We start from the raw sequence: 19296 nt of genomic DNA, 5'->3' as shown, positions 1-19296 counted from the left end.
CAATATGCATTTCATATCAATTTTAGATATTATCCACATATTAAATATAAAAATTCCTGTATTTAATTGTGCAGATTTTATTGCAAATTTTAAGAAGTCCTACATCCCACCTACAACTGCAAAACCCCCAGAGAAATTCTGGCATTGCACAGGTTAAGCAAAAGCTAATATCAAAAATTGTAACAATAATCAGATAATGGTAGACAAAATATTTTCTAATATTTAAGATATATTGGGCTGGTCATGCTGAACAACAAATAACACCTTTTTGTCTACCTAATTCTATTCTTGCTGTCGGGTTTCAATACAACACTAATGTGTTACTAATTACATCACAATTTCTTCATTTCTATATCAAATATGAGCAAGCACATCTGTCAGTCACAATGTTGACCGATACAAATTAAGCTGTTACTTCCCATGCCCAATTGTTCTTGCCCAGAATGCTTGCCCTTACACAAATCTACATAAACATACCAAAGTCCAACGGCAATACAGGGCCCATGCAAGGAGCAAGATAGCCCACCATACTTTGATTAACCGATGTTGGAGAAAGGACTTCGTATTGCCTTTCGCATCTGCCTCCAGATGCGCACACACAAATTGGCTCTCTTATTTACCAGCTCCTGCCCCCCCCCCCCCTCTCCCCATTTCCCTCCCCCAACCCCCACCCTCCTGCATTTGCCCTGAAATATCAGTTTCCATTATCTTCTAACTTCTGCAACCCACCCATGTTGCCAAAGAGATTGCCAAAGAATTACTCCATCCTTCGATGGTCTCACTGAAAGCACAATAAGCAATCTCCCCTAATGTCCACCTCCAACATCCTACTTGATGTACTGTACAGGGCAGTAAGATACATGCCAATGTGATATGAGAAACATATGTTACTGACTGAAGTCACTCTTTTTACACTTAAGTGTCAACAAAATTTATTAAATTTATGGTGAATAAAATTATTTTATTTCCATCAATGATCACAAAATGTTTGGTCCTGTGACTACTGGTTTCGGTCAGCAATGACCACCTTCATCAGATGTGTAGCAGAACATGGGAAATGAAATACTACTAGCAGACAGTTTACAGCTTAAAACAATGTTTTATTATACTTTTCTCAGAACAGTGTGTCGCGAGATATGACAAGCCCTCTGGTGGTTAAGTTCCTCCAACTTCTTGCCTATGCTGCATTCTGGCTACTATGCCAACAGAGAACACTTATTACTTACTTTAGTCTTGTTTTCATCCATTTCACTCCTTTCCCCAGCTATTTTATCTTGTGTAGGGACATGATATTTTTCATTAAATTGACCACAAGAGCGTGTCAATCACATGCGGTCACTTAATCATTTCCTTTACAACATTTTTAAATTTAACTTTATTTGTGCTCTTAATTTTTTACATTTTCCCCACTGTAATGACTTACACACTTGGTAAGCTCACTATAGACTTCATCTATTGGCTTCTTCATTTTATTGCATTCTGTACAATTTTACAATTAACGAATGCATGTAAACGTACAGCAGACACATCCAATGAGCTTACGCCACAATCTTAGGTTGTGGCTACCGAACTGCAGTTTGTTGTGAATAGTAGTGCTACTAACAGTGTGACTCTGCTGGCCATGTGGTCTAGCGCACACAATATTTTAGATACACATAATGATCCTAACCTGTTTGTGTGAGTATTTTGTGATGATACCACTGCAGTCTCATTACATTATGAGATGATGTAAAATCCTGTATATTTTGTCAGATTTTAAGAACATATTTCAGAATCTATTGGTTTAATACTTTTCAATATGGCAGACCTTTTTGTTTCAACATTTAAACTGTCTGCCACTTTTTTTTTAATTTCCCATGTTTTGCTGTATATCTGAAGATTGTCACTGTTGACCGAAACCAATAGTCTGAGGACCAAAACATTTGCAATCATTAACAGAAATAAAAGAAATTTATCCTACACTTCCTGGATCACCATTTTAATTTGCGACTATCACAGCTTGTGAAATTAATTTTATGTACTGTTTATTTCCTCTTGTTCCCTCCACAAAATTATATCATTTAACTTATAGCTGCCTCAATCAATGTAAGCTCTCCACCTGCACCAGTAAGAACACATCGCTCACCTTCTCGCTTATCCATTGACCGACACCATCTGACTCGCTGAGCAGTTTGTACAGAGACAATGCGTCGAGCAGCCGCTGCTTCCTGAGTTTGGCAAACTCCAGGAGTTCTTTGTAGCGGTGGTCAATGCTGGCCAGCCTTTCGACAACCTGTGAGCAATTTACAAGCAGTCAGGATGACGAATTCACAGTCTAATTTGGTCATTTAGATTACTTAACAATACTGCACACTGTGGCTTACCTGTGGAGCCTGGCGGTCCTGCTCTCCCAGCTGGGATGCCTGCTGGTGCAGGGCTTCTATGGCTCCCGCGTAGTTCTTCAGCTCGTCCGTCACGTCCTTGTGCTTTTTCAGCAACGACTGCACATTGGCTTCGTCACGGCCGACATCTTCGCTCGAAACGAGCCGCAGCGTATCCAACATCCAAATGTCGACGTCGTCTGCATCTGCGAAGAACTGGAAAAAACGGACACGATCACAACTTTTGTGGGATTTCCAAAACTGAAAAACACTAACAACACAATACAGTTACATGTTTCATGTACACAATAATTTTTCAGGCAGTGTTTTCTTCTTCACACACCACAGAAAGGTCATGCGAACACAAAGTAGAGCATACTGGAAGTAAGCTTGCAAGGTGCAAGCAATAAAACTTGGTCCCTGACAACCAAATCAACTGAGCAGGGAAAGGGGCAATGGTGGGGGTGGGAGAAGCCACACTGCAGCAGTGTAGGGGCAGCTCAAATTGCAGACTTGCACTTCCAATATAAAGTTGAAGACCTCACTCACAATTTCATATACTACTGAGTACTCTACAAGCCAACAAGACAGCAATGCCACACTTTTTAAAACTGACTTAGCAAATACCAATGCTCCCAAGTCCATTGAGCAACAGCCTGCCCACAGGTGAGTGAGGTTGCAGTTCCTTAGGAACAGAGAGATTAACTCACCCATTGCTATTGTTCATACTCAAGTGATATTACAGAGTTGCCACGTATAATTTCCGTGGTATTTGTGTAACTGACTACACCAGTAATTCTTATTACAATCGTTATTAGTCATATTAATATGGATCACTGAAGAGTTTGAATATGGTAAACTGAAAACGATTTGAAACTGATGACCTTTTCTATTAAAATGTAAATGTTGAAACCACTGGAGTAACTTTATAATGTAAAATCTTTGACACCATGTTCTTGGTGGGAGGGAGTGATATGACATGTGACATGTTTGTAGAAGTCATAAGTTGGACCTCATATTGGGGTGGGGGGTTGCACTTTGGGAAGAAAGTGTTAATAAAATGTGAAGAAGTCCACATCAAAGCCTGCACGATTTCATTCAAATGACTTGCATAAAAAGTCCTAAAACCTGGAAACAATTTTTCAGACAGAAATATCATACATCTTGCACTAAAACTGTGCCAACAATGACATACTTTAAGTAAAACCGATTCACTTTAATATTGTCAATCTATAATTTGTGAACATCTTAATTTCCTCTTATTTGTTGTCATGGTTTGACAAAATATGTTGTGAACTCATTCACAGAAAATATTTGCGAGTTTTGGTATCTAAAATAACTTAAAGCGATTCTCCCCTGGTTTATTTGTCGATCGAATAGTTCACAGGTGTGCTGCCAGTCCGCCAGTGTCCAACGGGTACAATATCCCGGTCATCAAACACGGCACCATTGTCAGGTGTGCTGACAAACTGAGCTCCTGAATGTGCATGGCCAACTTGTATCCCCTCCCACCACAAGCTGTTCCCTCTACAGTCTGCACCCGCAGATGTGCGACAGCACTCGTGGAGATGCTCGCACCTGAGTCTGCTGTAGTGTCGATGTAACTGCTCTGTCTGTCCCAGTTGCAAAATTGTTGTGTTTGCTGAGCGTCTTCTTAATTAGACCCAGTGCTAGTTCCCTGGCCTTGCTGAGATTATAGAAACGAGCCAGAGGCATAATTAAAAAAACCAGTACCTGTATGTAAGAAGTATTGACCCTGGCTGTTGAGACAACCCACTGTGACACAAGGTGGTGAATGGCTGTTTCAAAATTCCCGGGGCTGCGATGTTAACCAGTTCCACACATACAGCTGGACATCTTCGTCCGAGGTGAATTTTTTGCCCCTCAGAGGCTTTGTAAGGGGCTCAAAAATGGCGTAATTACAGGGAGAGAGGTCCAGACTGTACGGGGGATGGCCGAGAACATAATATTTAAATTTCTGCAGGAGCGCCACATCTGTGTTGGCCGTATGAGGCTTTGCATTGTTGTGGAACAGAATGATCCCACTGGCGAGATTGCCATTGTCATTTTGATCTTATCGCTTGGCGAATGATGGTCAAGGCTTGCGAGTAACAATGGGTATTCACTTTTGTCCTGTGCTGCAGGAAGTGGGTCAAGGAAAAACGTCAGCATAATGATTCACCTCAGACGATGATGTTCAGCTGTATGTGCAGAACTGGTTAACATCGCAGCCATTCACTGCCTTGTGTCACAGTGGGACAGGTGTCTTAACAGCCAGGGTCAATACTTTTAACATACAGGTGCTGGTTTCTGAAATTATGCCTGCGGCTTGTTTCTTTTTGAACACCTTTTATATAATTATTCCTGATGCGAATTTCGATGGCTACTCTACTGACTCCTTCCCAGTATTTGGAAGCCTGCACTTAAATCCTGGAATGGTCGTATTTCACTGAATTATTTTCTGCCGAACAGTGCTCTACAGATTTGTTGGGATACATTACTCAAGTGTGCCACTGGTGTTCTCAGTTTCAATCTAGAAATGTGCGCACTGTTCATCCAATACGTGACTTACTACATTGGCACACAATTTGATATACCCTGGCCTTCCACACTCCCCTATAATATCCATGTTTTACTGGGCAGGCAAAAGACAAATCTTACATGGTGCTCTTTCAGTATGAACCCAACTTTTCCTGGCAGTGTGCCTGCGTACAGTATAAACTCTGTGGCTACCTCTGCCTATGGGATTTCTTCTATCTCAACAGTCTGTACTGTAGTGGTGGAGCTAAAAAGCCATTCTGCCTACCCTTTTTAACACAGTTCTGAGTGTTCCAGTTCCTGGGGCAGACACACTGTGTCTGATATTGTGTATGCCCTGTGTATTAGTGTTTTAGTAGCCCATTCCTCTGCACAGGGCGGTGGTAGCCATCTACATGCAAATACGGGTCAGTGCGTGTTTCCTTCCAATACCCACCATTGGTGAGGGTGCCATTTGCTCTTCTCTTGAGCAAGACATCCAGGAATGGTTGTCTTCTTTCTTCTTTACCAGAGGGGGGTCATCAAGAAATTGTTACAAGGACCTGTGCCGCCAAGATTTTATGGATTCACGAAGGTTCGCGAAAATGTGGTGCTCACATTACATCCACAATTTTGCAGGTTTTGTGAAATGTCTCAACAACTACAGGTCTAAGAACTCAGATACTGTGGTGAGCTTTGACACTGTTTTGTTACTCACCAGGTTGCCTTTATGAGAGTCTAGAACATCAATCACAATTTTGAGTAGAAGACCAACAATCTTTTCAAGCATGTCCTGATCACTACGTATTTTGTATTTAAGAGAGAACATTTCGAGAAAATAGATGGAGTTACAATAGGCAGCCCACTCTTGCTAGTGTTTGCAAATTTGCACATGGAGCACTTCAAGGAGGACGAGGCCCTGATGTCATCTAAATGTACACCAACAAGTTAGCAGCCAGAGCACTGTTTGTGAGAAAATCATGTGATGGAATATGATCATACATGGATTTGAGCACAGACCTTCAAATACTGGAAGAACGTTGTTAGAGAAGCCATCAAAATCCTATCATTCTCAACTGTGACTATAATCTCAGCAAGGCTTGGGAACTAGCACTGGGTCTAATTAACATTATACTCAGCAAAGACAACGATCTGATGACCAGGAAACCTAAGTCACAAAGGGTGCCGACATGCATCCTCAAGTACAGACCACGGAGGGAACAGCTTGTGGTGGGAGGGTACGAGAGTTGGCTGCACACCCTCAGGACCTCAGTTAATCAGTGCACCTAAATATTGTGCCCAATGGACACTATGAACCGGCAGTACAACCATAGACTGTTCATCTTCTGAACTGTAGATTGTGCATTCAACCTAATAGCTGATCCGGAATTGACAGCTAACCTTAAATAAAATCATTGTAATATGCATAAATAAAATTTTTTGTATAAATTGATTACACAAATGATAGGCAGTTGCAGGATTTAGTCACAGAGTGAGGCACATTTGAAAATCTGGTACAATTTAAGGTGGAAGAAGCATATAAATTTGATTGTAGCTGTGAAGGGGGCGATGTCAAACAAATTTGTCACAAGAATCCTATGGAAATTAATTCACCCACATAGGAGGCTGCTAATAAAATTCTCATTCAATCAACTCTTTTGTGTTGTTGGTCAGTATGGAATAGTTTCAAAGTTAAGTAAAAGAAAATTTTCAAATGGCTGTCAATGCTCCACAACAAGGCTGCCAGTCACTGCAAAAGGACCACTGTTATGTTCAATAAACTCAATCCTTCCTGCTGTCAATAGTATTTTAAAATTTTGTATGTGGCTGGAGCAGCAACTGTAGAATGAAATCATTTTGTAGAAATAATGAACAGCTAACCAGTCACAAACTGGAATGTTTATTGAACTCCCTTTTACCGTGGTTTCATCTTCAGAAGGCAATATAGACAACTGTATTACATGTTATGGCAGAGGTATGTTAAAACAACGATTCTGTATTTTTGTGATTCAGTCTAGAACTTATGGGACAAACATGCTGGATCTGCCCAATCTTGTCAGGAGCAGTTTCCTTCCCACATCAAAGCCGAAATAATTACGCTACGTGAATAATATTCATATCTACAGACTGAGGATGTTTTGTGGAAAACCACCATTATTCTTGTACAATGGTCAATCAATCCACAAGTGTGTCTAGTAGAAGCAAACAGCAGGAGCAAATGCAAAGCAGGCATAGCCAGCTCACACTTTGGGTGTGTCATTCCGACACAAAAACCATAGGTTTCTGGTGCAACTACGGAAGTCTGAAGAAGTTCCAGGGAGATTGGAACTGGTCACGAATTTTTTTAAAAAAGTGCAATTGGTACTGAAAAATAACTATATATTACACCTGCTTTAGATTATGAAATGCTCGACAACTAAGAAGGAAGACCGTGGGAGAATTCACTAAAGCCTGAAATATATGTATATCTATTAACATCTTTCAGTTTAAAAATTATAGATGTTTAGTGTACATGCAACATTTCTGCTTTTTCTTTGCACAGCATGACACCCAGACACAGGTACAGTGACCTGCTGTCTTAATCACATTAAAAGATTTATGAATAAACTCTAAATTCACCATGGGGGTATTGTGGAACACCTAAATCACAAAGGCTTGGCTACAATTTGACAAATTGAATACTTTCTTACTGTCCTGGCACATCCTAGGAAAGAAACCTATAGCATTTCCATCACTATTATTAAATTCCCAACACGAGGAAATAGTCTGGACAGCTAACCTAGAATAAATACAAAACAAAAAAATTTCAAAAACTGTATCGGCGTTTTACCTGGTGGAAGTCGACTGCTTCCTCGAGCCTCTTGCGCCTGTAGGCAGACAGCTCGAGCAGGTGATTCCAAGAGTCGAGAATCTCATCCAGCCGCTCTTGCACACGAGCAGCACCGAAGTGCTGCCGACCGACCAAGTCCCGGCCGACATCCACGACAGACATGAGCTGTGGCTCGTGGCTGCTGATCTCGTTCTCCAGAGCCTGCGGCGAGAAATCGGTAATCAATAAGAGTAACAACAGTAGCATACGGTGGAGAAGAGTTATGCAACTTGTCACGTAATCTCTGCTGGAGTAAAGACAATAATTGTGAACACAATTAATAGCTTAATATTTTTAGATTTGAGCTTCAGAAGTGTACTGACTGGTTTTCTGGAGCTATTTTCATTGTTCCCAGATTTATTGCATATTGTGTACGGGTACAACACTGAGTTAACAACTGCACTCTTAATTAGAAGTATTAATAGGAAAACTTAAATTACTATCAATAGCAAATCTGCATTTCTTTATGCAGTTTTTCAACAGAACTGTCAAAATTACTTAGTTACTAAGTTTTATCAGTACTTTCAATATATATAAGCTTGTAAATTTAGGATATTAGGAGTCTGTTACTCCCAAAACTACACTTTATACACAATGACCACTAATAAATACAAAAATCAGATGTGAGAATTCTGGCAGACTCAGATGTGTTCTTAACACACATTTTTCCGTTTTTGTCAACCCCAAACATCATCAGTGGTAGGAAAACTCCATGACACACATACAATTTCCATTTCTGTTCTGGCTATATGTCATTTGATGCGAGTTTTATGCTGTGCAGCAGTACGAAGCATAAGACAGTCACAATCTTCATGGTCATATTTTACCGCCAATTATAATCAAAGGTCAGTGCCTTCTTGTGATGCCACACCCTCCAGGCATGGCAGAAGTAGGTTAATTAGAGAGTAACAAGCCTTTGCAGATAGCAATGACATTAATTAATTTTGACTACAATTTGATTCATGATTGTGTGTGTGTGTCATGAGAGAGAATGAGGGATAGCAGATAGACAATAATGGTGCCCCGGAATACAAGTGTTGTCCACAATTTCTGCTGGTTGTAACTCTAATTAATTCAGAAGTTGATAATTTTTGCACAGACGGTGTTCTCTGTTGTAAGGTAGCCCTTTGTGCTAAATTTTAGCAGATCACGCCACACGAATACAGCAGAGGTGCTGGAGAGACAGTTCTGACTGTTATAAGTAGTATGAGTATGGTAACCTAACACATCTAAGCAGCTTGCCCAAAACTGTGCGAATGAGCACAATAAGGCTGGCTATGGAAAGTGCAGTCTTCTGCACAGGCAGCAGTTTTCTTCAAAATCTGAAGTACTGAATACTCTTTCTCCTTTGCCCTCAATTGTGTGTTTTTATTTCTTCATTTTGTGTCCTCCGATTACTTATGTGGGTGGTTTTTCCTTTTCGGCAAGCAGTGTCTACTAGTCTTGTACAGGCACTTTAGTCATCGCAGAAGTAGGATAGTGGGCTCGTCTCCAAACCACACACCTAGGAACATGTTTTTCCTTTTCATGCAATAAATATTTACTCTCGATTTTGTCACTTGGTCGCGTGAGACAATTGATGACCACTGTTTCCTTACAGAGGGCAGCATGCAAGCCACCTGAGATAACTAGTCGGGTCCTTACCTTGTGTTTGGAAAGCAGCAGATTGATGGTGGTGAGGTCGTGTCCGATATCTCCCGTTGAGACAATCTGCTCCTTCTCCTTGATCCAGTTCTCCTCGTCGGCCATGTCCCAGTAGAATTGCCACAGTTTGCGGCTCTCCTCCAGGCGCGCTCTCCGTTCCACAGCCAACTTGACGAGTTCGGCATATGCGTCCTATGAATGAGGAGAGAAAAATTACTGACAGAGAGCAACAATTATTTGTACAGTATTTCCTGCTCCGAAAAATTTCTCGGCACAAATTGTACTGAGAGTAAAAATTCCGCAACACAATTCAAGTGTGAAGTTTCGGGCCCCAAACTTCCAACAGGGGTATTTAGAAGTGGGTCAGTTTTAGAAAGCTGTGAAAGACATGATGGTACTGCAGATTAAATATCAACAATGGCAGGCATGGCCTTTTCCTCACTACAGGTGGGTCCCCTCATCCTGGGGTCTGACTGAGCTGCCCTTCCTTCGCTTGTACAGGCATTTACGTACTTTCAGGTCTAGTTTCACTACAGTGATCATAACAAAACTTATCCACATTGAAAAATGTCAAATTTGTGTGAAAAGTGAAAGAATACAGATGACCCTAGGGTATTCAGTTCCAACATTACTACTTCCTCTCACAATTTTATCTATACCGTGACTGTTTCAGAATTTAAAAAATAGATGCAAATGTGAAATTACATTGTAACTGCCACTAGTCTCAATAATTTTATTTTGTTTCACCTGTTACATAAACATATAATAATATGACCTTTGATGCCTGAATATACCTTACAACCATGAATTAAAATGTCATTTTAACACCACAGTACAGTCATAAACATACTAAAGTATTCTATTTACAGTGCAAGCACAAATGTGGAAGTTTTTCACTGACACAGGAAATGAAAATCTTGTAGCCAATCTTGCACTTTATTTCATTTGACAATATAATATAAATGGACAGATAAAAAAAAAAAACCTCAACTCATCAAATGGCAGCAGGGGAAAAACACACACACACACACACACACACACACACACACACACTCACACTCACACTCACACTCACACTCACACTCACACTCTATTATCAATAATTGATTATTTTTGTTATTTTATTTCATTTGAGATTTTTTTGCATAAAACTAACAACTATATAACTCATTTACTGCTACACGATGAACTGAATTAGATGCCTTGCCCAAAAAGGTTGGGACAAAGCAAGCTGGGATATTTTTACTTCCCATCTTGTTTTGCCACCTGTCTCCTTAAAATTCATTTTTTTCACTTTTAGCTAATTACCATCAACATACACGAGTATAATCTGCATTTTCATAAAAGAGAAAGATTGGCCCTCAGTTTTAAAGAATATAACACCAGCTCTAATTTTGTGCTTAGTTTTATGTATGTAACTGATTTTCTAATTTATTTTGACTATGCCTAGCTAGTATCTTCTGTTATAGGGTGAAATCAGTAACTGTTTCATAACTCAAATTCTACAGTTGACTTATAACAAATATAAATTCTGTACCGATTATAAACATTTGGAGGAACAAGTAATAGTAATCTTAAAAGTATCTATTTGGTCTATTCGAAAACATGTTAGCAAAGCCAGCTCTTAATCCCAAAGTAATTACCAGTTTTGTCAAAAGTATTGTTTGTGTAACTATATCTGTTAATTTCATCATTTAAACAAATAATTCGATCTAACTTGTAGTAGAAGAAACTGTAAAAAAACACAGAATGTATCGATGTATTCAATCAATTTCACGAGTTACGTTTTACTTGTAATTTCTGTAACTTAAACATCGAACAATGTATAGTTTCAGTGTCTATTATTGTGAGGATATACAAGAGCCCGATTTTTGATCCCGAGACAGTCAGTCCACGGCAGAGTTTCAGACGAGGAACCTGTATTCGTTAGGTCAACAACAATGCAGCCATTTAACTGTGAAATAAGTGTAATAGGCGGTGTGTTAAAACAATGACAGTGTCTGTTCAATACGTACCATATTATGCGACAAGAACTGTGTGGTTAGGTTTTTACTGCTCGTAGATGTTCAACAGTAAACTATCGTAGCAGTTTGTTGATGTTTGCTTGCAATCTATTAATGACACATATCTAAAGTTGAACAATAATGTGCTGTCCATTTAATTGTGTATTATTGGAGGGTTGAGAGCAGTGAAAGTAAAGAACTGTGAAACACAAATGTGCACCTGTCGGCTACATCAATGTTGAACTTTCACCCTCATTTTTCAGCCAGTGTAGCAATGCAATATGTCGACACAGAGAACAATCGACAAAGAAATAAAGCAGCCGAACATCACGAAGTGTTACTGTATTCCCGAAGTATGAAGGTGTGGCTCCAAAAGACATTGTGCTATAGCAGAACAACAAAATGCTATGACACAACATGGTGAATTACTAGCAAACATATTCCTAAAAGAATAGTCAGCCCTGTGACAGCCCTTGATGAAATGTTTGTGGAATATGTAATTAAATAAAACCTATTGTTTTCCTTATAAACATTACTGAGTGAAATGCATTATCATAAACAGTATTTTATCACTTTCTAGATCTCTTACTTCATAACAATATTAGATATTTGGCCACCAAAGTACCCACTTTAAGACATATTGGAAGAAGAGCAATCTTCTAAAGGAAAACCACATATTCTCTACAATGTGAAAGTGTTCACTTGTGCTGTGATCTTATCCATGTCAGGGGAAACAATCATCATGTGCACCCAGACGAAGCAAATTCAAACACGTCACACAAATTACACTGCCACAGGATATAAATGTAGAAACTCTAGTTAAAAGAAAACTTGTCTTACATGCTGCTGTGTATACTGGGGGAAGAATAGGGCAGTCAGCAATCTGAGGATTGTTTTGAATGCCACAACTGTCGACTAGAGACAGTCCTATTTCAGGTAATACATTGTTGCCTTCCATCTGACCATCGAACTGAGTTGCCCTGCCAGTTTTAGGTCATCTACAGTTTGATGTGAATTCTGAACCATTTTTTCCAACAAACAAATGCTGCCTGAGGTGAACAAAGAGATAAGTGACATAAAAATCCTGGAAGTGGCCTGGGATCTAACCCGAGACGTCTCAATCTGTAGCCTGCTCTTTACCACTGAACCATGTGTGTTTTATATATGACCCTAAAATTAAGGAGCTGCCGGCAACAAGTGTTACCAAATTTACACTCTCTCAATTATGCATTTAAGAAACTCACCTCCAGCTGTTGCACCCTCTCCACGATGATGGCCGGGTCACACGGCCGGTAGCCTTCGGCAGCCTCCTGGTCGAGGAAGCGTTGCGACTGTTGCACCACCGCCTTCACTCTCTCGCCTAGCACATTTATATCTGCTTCCACTAGAGAGTGCTTCTGCAGGAGGTCCTCCACACCCATGAGGTGTTTTCCGTAATCGTCTGACAGCAGGCGTAGCTGTAAAATAAGCAGTAAAATTAAAGTATCTCAGTACTAGAGTCTCTCTCTCTCTCTCTCTCTCTCTCTCTCTCTCTCTCTCTCTCTCTAACAGCAACTTGAGAAAAGAGGGGCAGTAGGGTAGATGCAATTTTTTAAAATTAGTTTCAGCAGTTTCTGGCACAATTAAAACATTAACTGTTTTTATAAATCGTAAACTTTTGACTGACTTCTAAACCAGAAAAGGTAACTAATGAATACTACGAACAGACAATAAAGCAATTTTCCATAGAATGACTGTCAATTACTAGCATAACATTACTAAGGGCACTACAGATTTACAACCCTGGCTGTTGGCCCAGTATTAACTACAAATCATTTTGTGCAAGGTCTCTCTAGCTCCCAATTAAAGGTTTGGCACAACTTTCCACCTCTCCTCTGAGAAATTCTTAAGATTTCAGAGTATTTTTGAACAGGAATTTTGCTTTTCTTCTGTTTTGGTTTGAAATATGAAATCTTAGTTCTAGGGATAAAATAACCGGCGGCCTGCTTCCGAGCTGAGGTTGGGTTGGAAAATGATAGCTTTAGTTGTCATAAGCCAAGTGAGCTGTGTGAATATGCCGAGAAAAAATTTCCCAATTAAATACTACTACGGGCCCTTCCTAAGTCGAGACTATCACATAGAAAACTTAAGCTGTGCTCAAAATGAAATTATTCCAATTAGTGTTTCTCCAGCACCTTGACTACCATGTTCCTTTTTTTTTTCTATTTCTTTTTTTAAGTCTGAAATGTAAATAGATTATACAGACATAAGCTTCAAGGAAAATGATGGACGGTTCCTCAGTTTTTTCTAGTAAAAAGTCATTCTCCTTCTGTCACTAATATTGCCACATTTTACAGATCGTAGTATTAAACGCCTAGGGCCTCCATTCTGATACTTTTCCACTTCATCACTCTTATTACAAGAAAAATTCCATAAACATATTTTAGAGCAAAATTATGTCATGAGACACCATAGACATGTAGCCACAGTGAACATCAGAACATCAAATATTCAGTTATTGTAGTCAAAGGTATTTTGTGCTGCAGCTTGCACAGAGCACAACTACAGCTGCACACAGGCAGTACTAGACAGGAATAAATAAGCACTTCAATATGAAGTTTAATACCTGCAGATTATCGCAAAACCTTCAAAACTATGACGACGTATAATAAACTGCAATAAACAGTGCAGTTCCCCAACTTCTACAAACAAAAGGCTACTTGCTGCTTGATAATTACTGTTCTGGATCTCTTATCCTAGAAAATTATGTTCTGGCACATCAATGTGGTGTGTATTTGAATAAAAACAGCCATTAATTAAGCAGATAATAATCAAAGGCAGAGTATGGAGTAAAAGGACACAAGAACAGAAGTACAGGACGAATGAGAAGCAATAACAAATAGCATTCATCGATTCCCTTTCAGACTGGTTTACTTTTTGTTCCTCAATACAGAGCTCTGGATTATTTTCACAGCACTCTTGTTTTGTTCAACCATCACCACCCCCCCCCCCCCCCCCATCCCCTGTGTCAGTCAAGATAACATCAAGTTCTTTAAGCTGGCAAGTATGTGACTCATGCTGCTGTTGGCCAGTTAAGCAGAAAACCGATTCTACCAATATTGAATTGAAATTTCAGTTTGGTGGATACTTTCTTTGCAAACTGCCATTAATTAAACTGAAGCGTTTTCCTCTGCAAACCACACAGCAGCAAACGAATTGACAATTTCTAGCAATAGGACACAAAAATTTGTATTTTCTATTCTTGATTACTCACCTTAAGTTCTTCCATAGAGTCCAATATGTAGAGCATCTCTTGGAAGTTCTGCTGTAACTGGAGAGAAAGCTCGAGGCGAAGACGGCGAGCTCTGAGAAGCTCCAGGAGGTAATTCCATAGACGAAGAACGTTGTCTTTCCTGTTAATGTCAAATCCCAATTTAATAACTACTAGTAACTGTACTATCCTTTAAGACTATTTCTGCAACCAAAACATGCCAGCAAAATCCGTAACACAATTTAAAAAATAAATAAATACAGGAAATATGTTTTCATCATTTCATGCAGCAGACATTATTTCCTTAATAAATCTGTAGACTGAATTGAAGCCCGTTCCAATATTTTACTGTTCAATACCTGGCATTGATGCGGTCAATGTCATGGTAGTTTTCAGCTTCCAGCTCCTGTGACACAGCCACGACAGCCTGGACACGTTCTTCATACGCAAAGATGTCCGTCTCGATAGCCTCGTGCTTCTTGGCAGCTGCCTCCACAGCAGCCAAGTCAAACCCGAAGTTGTCCTGGGACACGAGGCGCTGGTTCTCCGACAGCCATGTTTCTCGCATACTCGCCTTGCGATTGAATCTGTGAACATGAAAATTGTGTTTCGCGATCATCAGAAAATGCGAGACGTGTTTGCAAAACATATTTGCAAAAATCAGTATTTACTGCAGGAATATATAGTATCCCTACAGAGTAGTGTGAGTATTGTGCAAAAAAAATGAGAAAACCTGAATAGTTACCTACAAGAGTGTTCAAGCTTTTTGGTAAGTGTAACCCTTTTTAATGTCCTTTTTTATTGTGGTACTCCCTGTGTGTGTCTGTAGTATGCCTTCAAACCAACATTCCGTAAATGGATTATTTGCAACAAAAATGACAATTATTGCAAATAATATTTATTTGTTTTCAAAAGTAATTCCAAAATTAACCCCAAAGTTCTTAAATCAACTTAAATTTTTATGAGATAAAATAAGGTACTGGTCATTATTATTGCAGATATATTTAATATTAAGTCTGCTAAGGTATTTTTTAACACGCAAGCTGACTTTTGCACATATACTATATTTAACCGACTATAAGACCTGGAATTAGGACCGCTGTCCCTCCCTCAAAAAGTTCCTTGAGAAATTTTTATTTTTAACATATTCTAATTAAAATCATGAACTGTTGTATTGATATAAAGTATCTGCCTAGAAAATTAGCATTATACCCATTTTAGAGCTTATGTCATTCATTGATTGTCTAGATTCTGGAATACAAGGAGAAATAAAATGAACAAATCCTTACTAGCCAAGCCAGATGCCTGTGGTATCACTACTTTTACCACCACCACCACCACCACCACCACCACCACCACCACCTATAACAACAAAAACAGCAACAACCGGTACTGTCTTCATTTGTAATTCTACTGGCATTATCACCTGGCCTACCCATAGCAATAGCTCTGCAGCACTTTCTGAATTCTTTCATTATAGATTTCCTTGTGATGCTGTGCCAGGCATTAAATATCCACTGGCCCAGCATAGATATTAAGGATTTCTTTAACTTTCCCGAATAGGAAAATATGCCCTCACTGTAAAGCTGTCACAGGTGAGCCTTATAAGGTCTATGCACACCAACACCAATTACTTGAAGTTGTGAGGTCATGCCACCATGAATTGTTATCAGGTGGTGATGTTCTTTACTGTTAGATCCTTAATTTCCTTTGTGAGGTGTCCACTGAAAGAATCCAGCTCTAACATTTCCCTTCTGATAAGCAAATGGTCCGCAATCTAACTTCATATCAATTGTCATCCAGCTCTTTTCTTGGTGTCTAAAGGTAATCCCTGCAGGCAGTTTTCCTTCTGGTATCATTTTCCTGTGAAGAGTCACACGTGGGAGAAACTCCTGCAAGTATCCTCAGCATTACTGTTATATCTTCTTATACAAAACTTAAAAAGCCTCCTGATCGACAGTAATATTTGATGGCATATCAAAATAAACAGGAATCTGATAATTTTTGTTTGAACCGCCTGGCAAACAGTCACGCCATTTTGTTACATTGATTATATCTAGTGCTACCAAGACAACCAAACTGAATGACAACAATATAAACCTTACCACTTCAGATTAATACTACTGCCAACCCTGGCAATCAATAGGGCTGTAGAGCAGTAATGGGTTCAGTGGCATTGTTGAAGCTCATGTTTCATTGTTTCATTTGTTGTTCCACGTTTCAAGCATTGTGTGAACATTTTTGTTAGCATTAATCTGTCTCTTGTAGAAACACACATTTTGTCCAATTTTTAGCTAAGTTCAGTTCCAACTGTTAAATGATTTAGGCAAACTGTTGTTTAAGCAAGGTAGATCTCCATATAAAGCACACACTCCCATGACTGGCAGCAGGATGGACTTTGCCCCCTGCTTGCCACTCCTCTCCTCTCACAAGTCCTAGTGCTCAGATAAGCTGGTACGACCCTACTGAATTCTTCAAATTAAATCTGCAAGTGAACTCACTTGCTGAAACTTCATCTGTAAATGTAAGACAGCCATTAAAATAAGATAGTATTCAACATAAAAATGTTGGCCTTAGGAACAATAGCTTAAACTGCAAGTTTAAGACCAACCTGTACTTTTCAAAAGACAAATTTGAGAAAAAAAACCTTGCCTTATAGTTTGGTAAAAATGAAATGAAAGTGTGGCGGTGATGGCCGGGAGGCCCCATCTGGGGACGTTTGGCTACCGAGTTGCGGGTCTTATCTCAGGTGAAGCCATATTGGGCGACTTGCATGCTGGTGGTGGTGGTGGTGGTGGTGGTGGTGGTGGTGATGATGGACACAACACCCAGTCCACGAACGAAAAAAAATCTCCACCCAGTCCAGGAATCTAACCCGGGTAGACAAACATTACCACTCAGTTAAGCAGGCGAAGTGTAGCTTGGTAAATAAGTTATAGCATTGCAAATGACAGAAGTACCAACACAGCAATAGCTGAGGACATTCATTTTTTAAACTGCAGCAAAATTCTCCTGATCACATTTAATTAATAGTTTTTTCCAAGAATGGAGGAGATGCAAGTTCAATGAAAGTTTCACATTATTCTGCTGACTTCATGAATGGTCGTGCAAGGCCAATAAATGGGTTTTCAATCCAAAATCATTGAAATTTAGTCTGTTGTTCATTTTGGGAATGCTAATTAACAGATTCATTGAAACCTTTCAATTGCTTAATAAGTTTTTCAGTAAATGTCACTCCTAATTCAATCCCTCCTCCTTTGATAAGGTCTTATTGCTGGAAAGTGGTGAAACTCAATGAAGCACTTAAAAATTATCCTTTCTTAAGTGCAAGGATTTTTTCATGGTCAGTATATACATTTATTTACCATCAAAGGTTAAATTAAGTTCATTTGATCTCTTTAAGAAGGTTGCTTAAATGAGCAATTTGGACCGCATCTTTCCATGATAGAAAACTATGTACTGTAGGTGCACTGGCAGGTGAACAACAACTCCTGTTTATGTAACCTGTTATAGTCACGCCTTGTGCAGTTGTTTCTCACTGTCGAGTTTTCCATCTGAAAGGCTGCCCTCTGGTCTCTGATAAATACAGGCTTATTCACTGTTGGTGTTGCATTCATATCATCTATCCAAATTAGTATGTGGAAGCAAGGGTCGATTATTCTATTTTTTTTATTTTGTAGAGGAGTTAATTTTATCTATTTTGTAAGTTACTTTCTTGAATGATATGAAAGAAGGCACATTCATTTCACAGAACCTGTAAGTTATCTCCAAGGAATCCCAGAGTTCTGCAGAACACAGCTGAGGGAATGTTGACTTACGTACATTATAGGACCCAGTACCTTACATACTCGCCATCTGCACAGCAGTTCATGTAAAACACATGAATAATAATAATAATAATAATAATAATAATAATAATAATAATAATAATAATAATATCCCCCCCCCCCATTAATGGATATCGACAACTACACGATGTACCTTTATTTTATGAAGTGCAGTATGTAATAGTTTATATGCACTTGGCAATCGTGTCTACTGCTCTATGTTATTTAACCAACCTATTCTCACCACCACCACCTTTCTCACTGAATGTTCCCTACTATTATCAACCATATTTTGCATTCTGTAATATACTTTATGTCCTAACTTCCTTGCTGTTGGCACTTTAGTGCCCATTCATCAGAATCATATATAAGTATAGACCATATACCAGATGTGGTACCTTACAAATCTTCACTCTAAGGCTTAGTTACATGCATGTCTGAAACAACAGCCAATGTTGGGCTCCACATATTTTTGAAATTAATTCGGTAACTGAATTTCGAGACATCAGCTGCATTAGATAGGCTCTGCTACCCAATAGTGACATATGAAAATTTGTGCCAAACCAGGACACGAAGGTTTAGGTCCACATCTGTACTTGTGAGAATTTTTATGAAGGCATTACGAGTGTTCTCGATGCAACATTTTACATCCATGGCTGTCCTCCAATCTTCACAAATCCACAATCCAAAATGCTTAACTTGTCTACTCTTTACATTTAGGAGGCAATAAATCATAGATTTGCATCTGTAACAGAGTTGGGCTATCGTGAGCTTGTCTAACTTGTCTTTTTGGTGTTGATGCTCAGACACAGATTACTTTTGTCAT

The 19296-nt window shown here is 39.2% G+C and overlaps 1 protein-coding gene across 5 annotated transcripts in view; it reads right to left on the bottom strand.

Moving 5' to 3' along the window:
• Positions 1-19296, bottom strand: part of LOC124717362 (spectrin beta chain) — a 496390-nt gene that overhangs the window by 111426 nt on the left and 365668 nt on the right. For all 5 annotated transcript variants that reach the window (XM_047244197.1, XM_047244195.1, XM_047244196.1 and 2 more), the window contains exons 9-15: positions 15003-15230; positions 14647-14785; positions 12638-12850; positions 9391-9582; positions 7708-7908; positions 2364-2576; positions 2126-2272 (exon numbers count right to left, since the gene is read on the bottom strand). In XM_047244197.1, the coding sequence (XP_047100153.1) occupies positions 2126-2272; positions 2364-2576; positions 7708-7908; positions 9391-9582; positions 12638-12850; positions 14647-14785; positions 15003-15230 (1333 nt within the window). The remainder of the gene's footprint in view (positions 1-2125; positions 2273-2363; positions 2577-7707; positions 7909-9390; positions 9583-12637; positions 12851-14646; positions 14786-15002; positions 15231-19296) is intronic.

The sequence above is a fragment of the Schistocerca piceifrons genome, chromosome 9, assembly GCF_021461385.2.
Source record: "Schistocerca piceifrons isolate TAMUIC-IGC-003096 chromosome 9, iqSchPice1.1, whole genome shotgun sequence".
Lineage (NCBI taxonomy): Eukaryota > Metazoa > Arthropoda > Insecta > Orthoptera > Acrididae > Schistocerca > Schistocerca piceifrons.
This window is presented reverse-complemented; position numbering and strand designations above follow the sequence as displayed.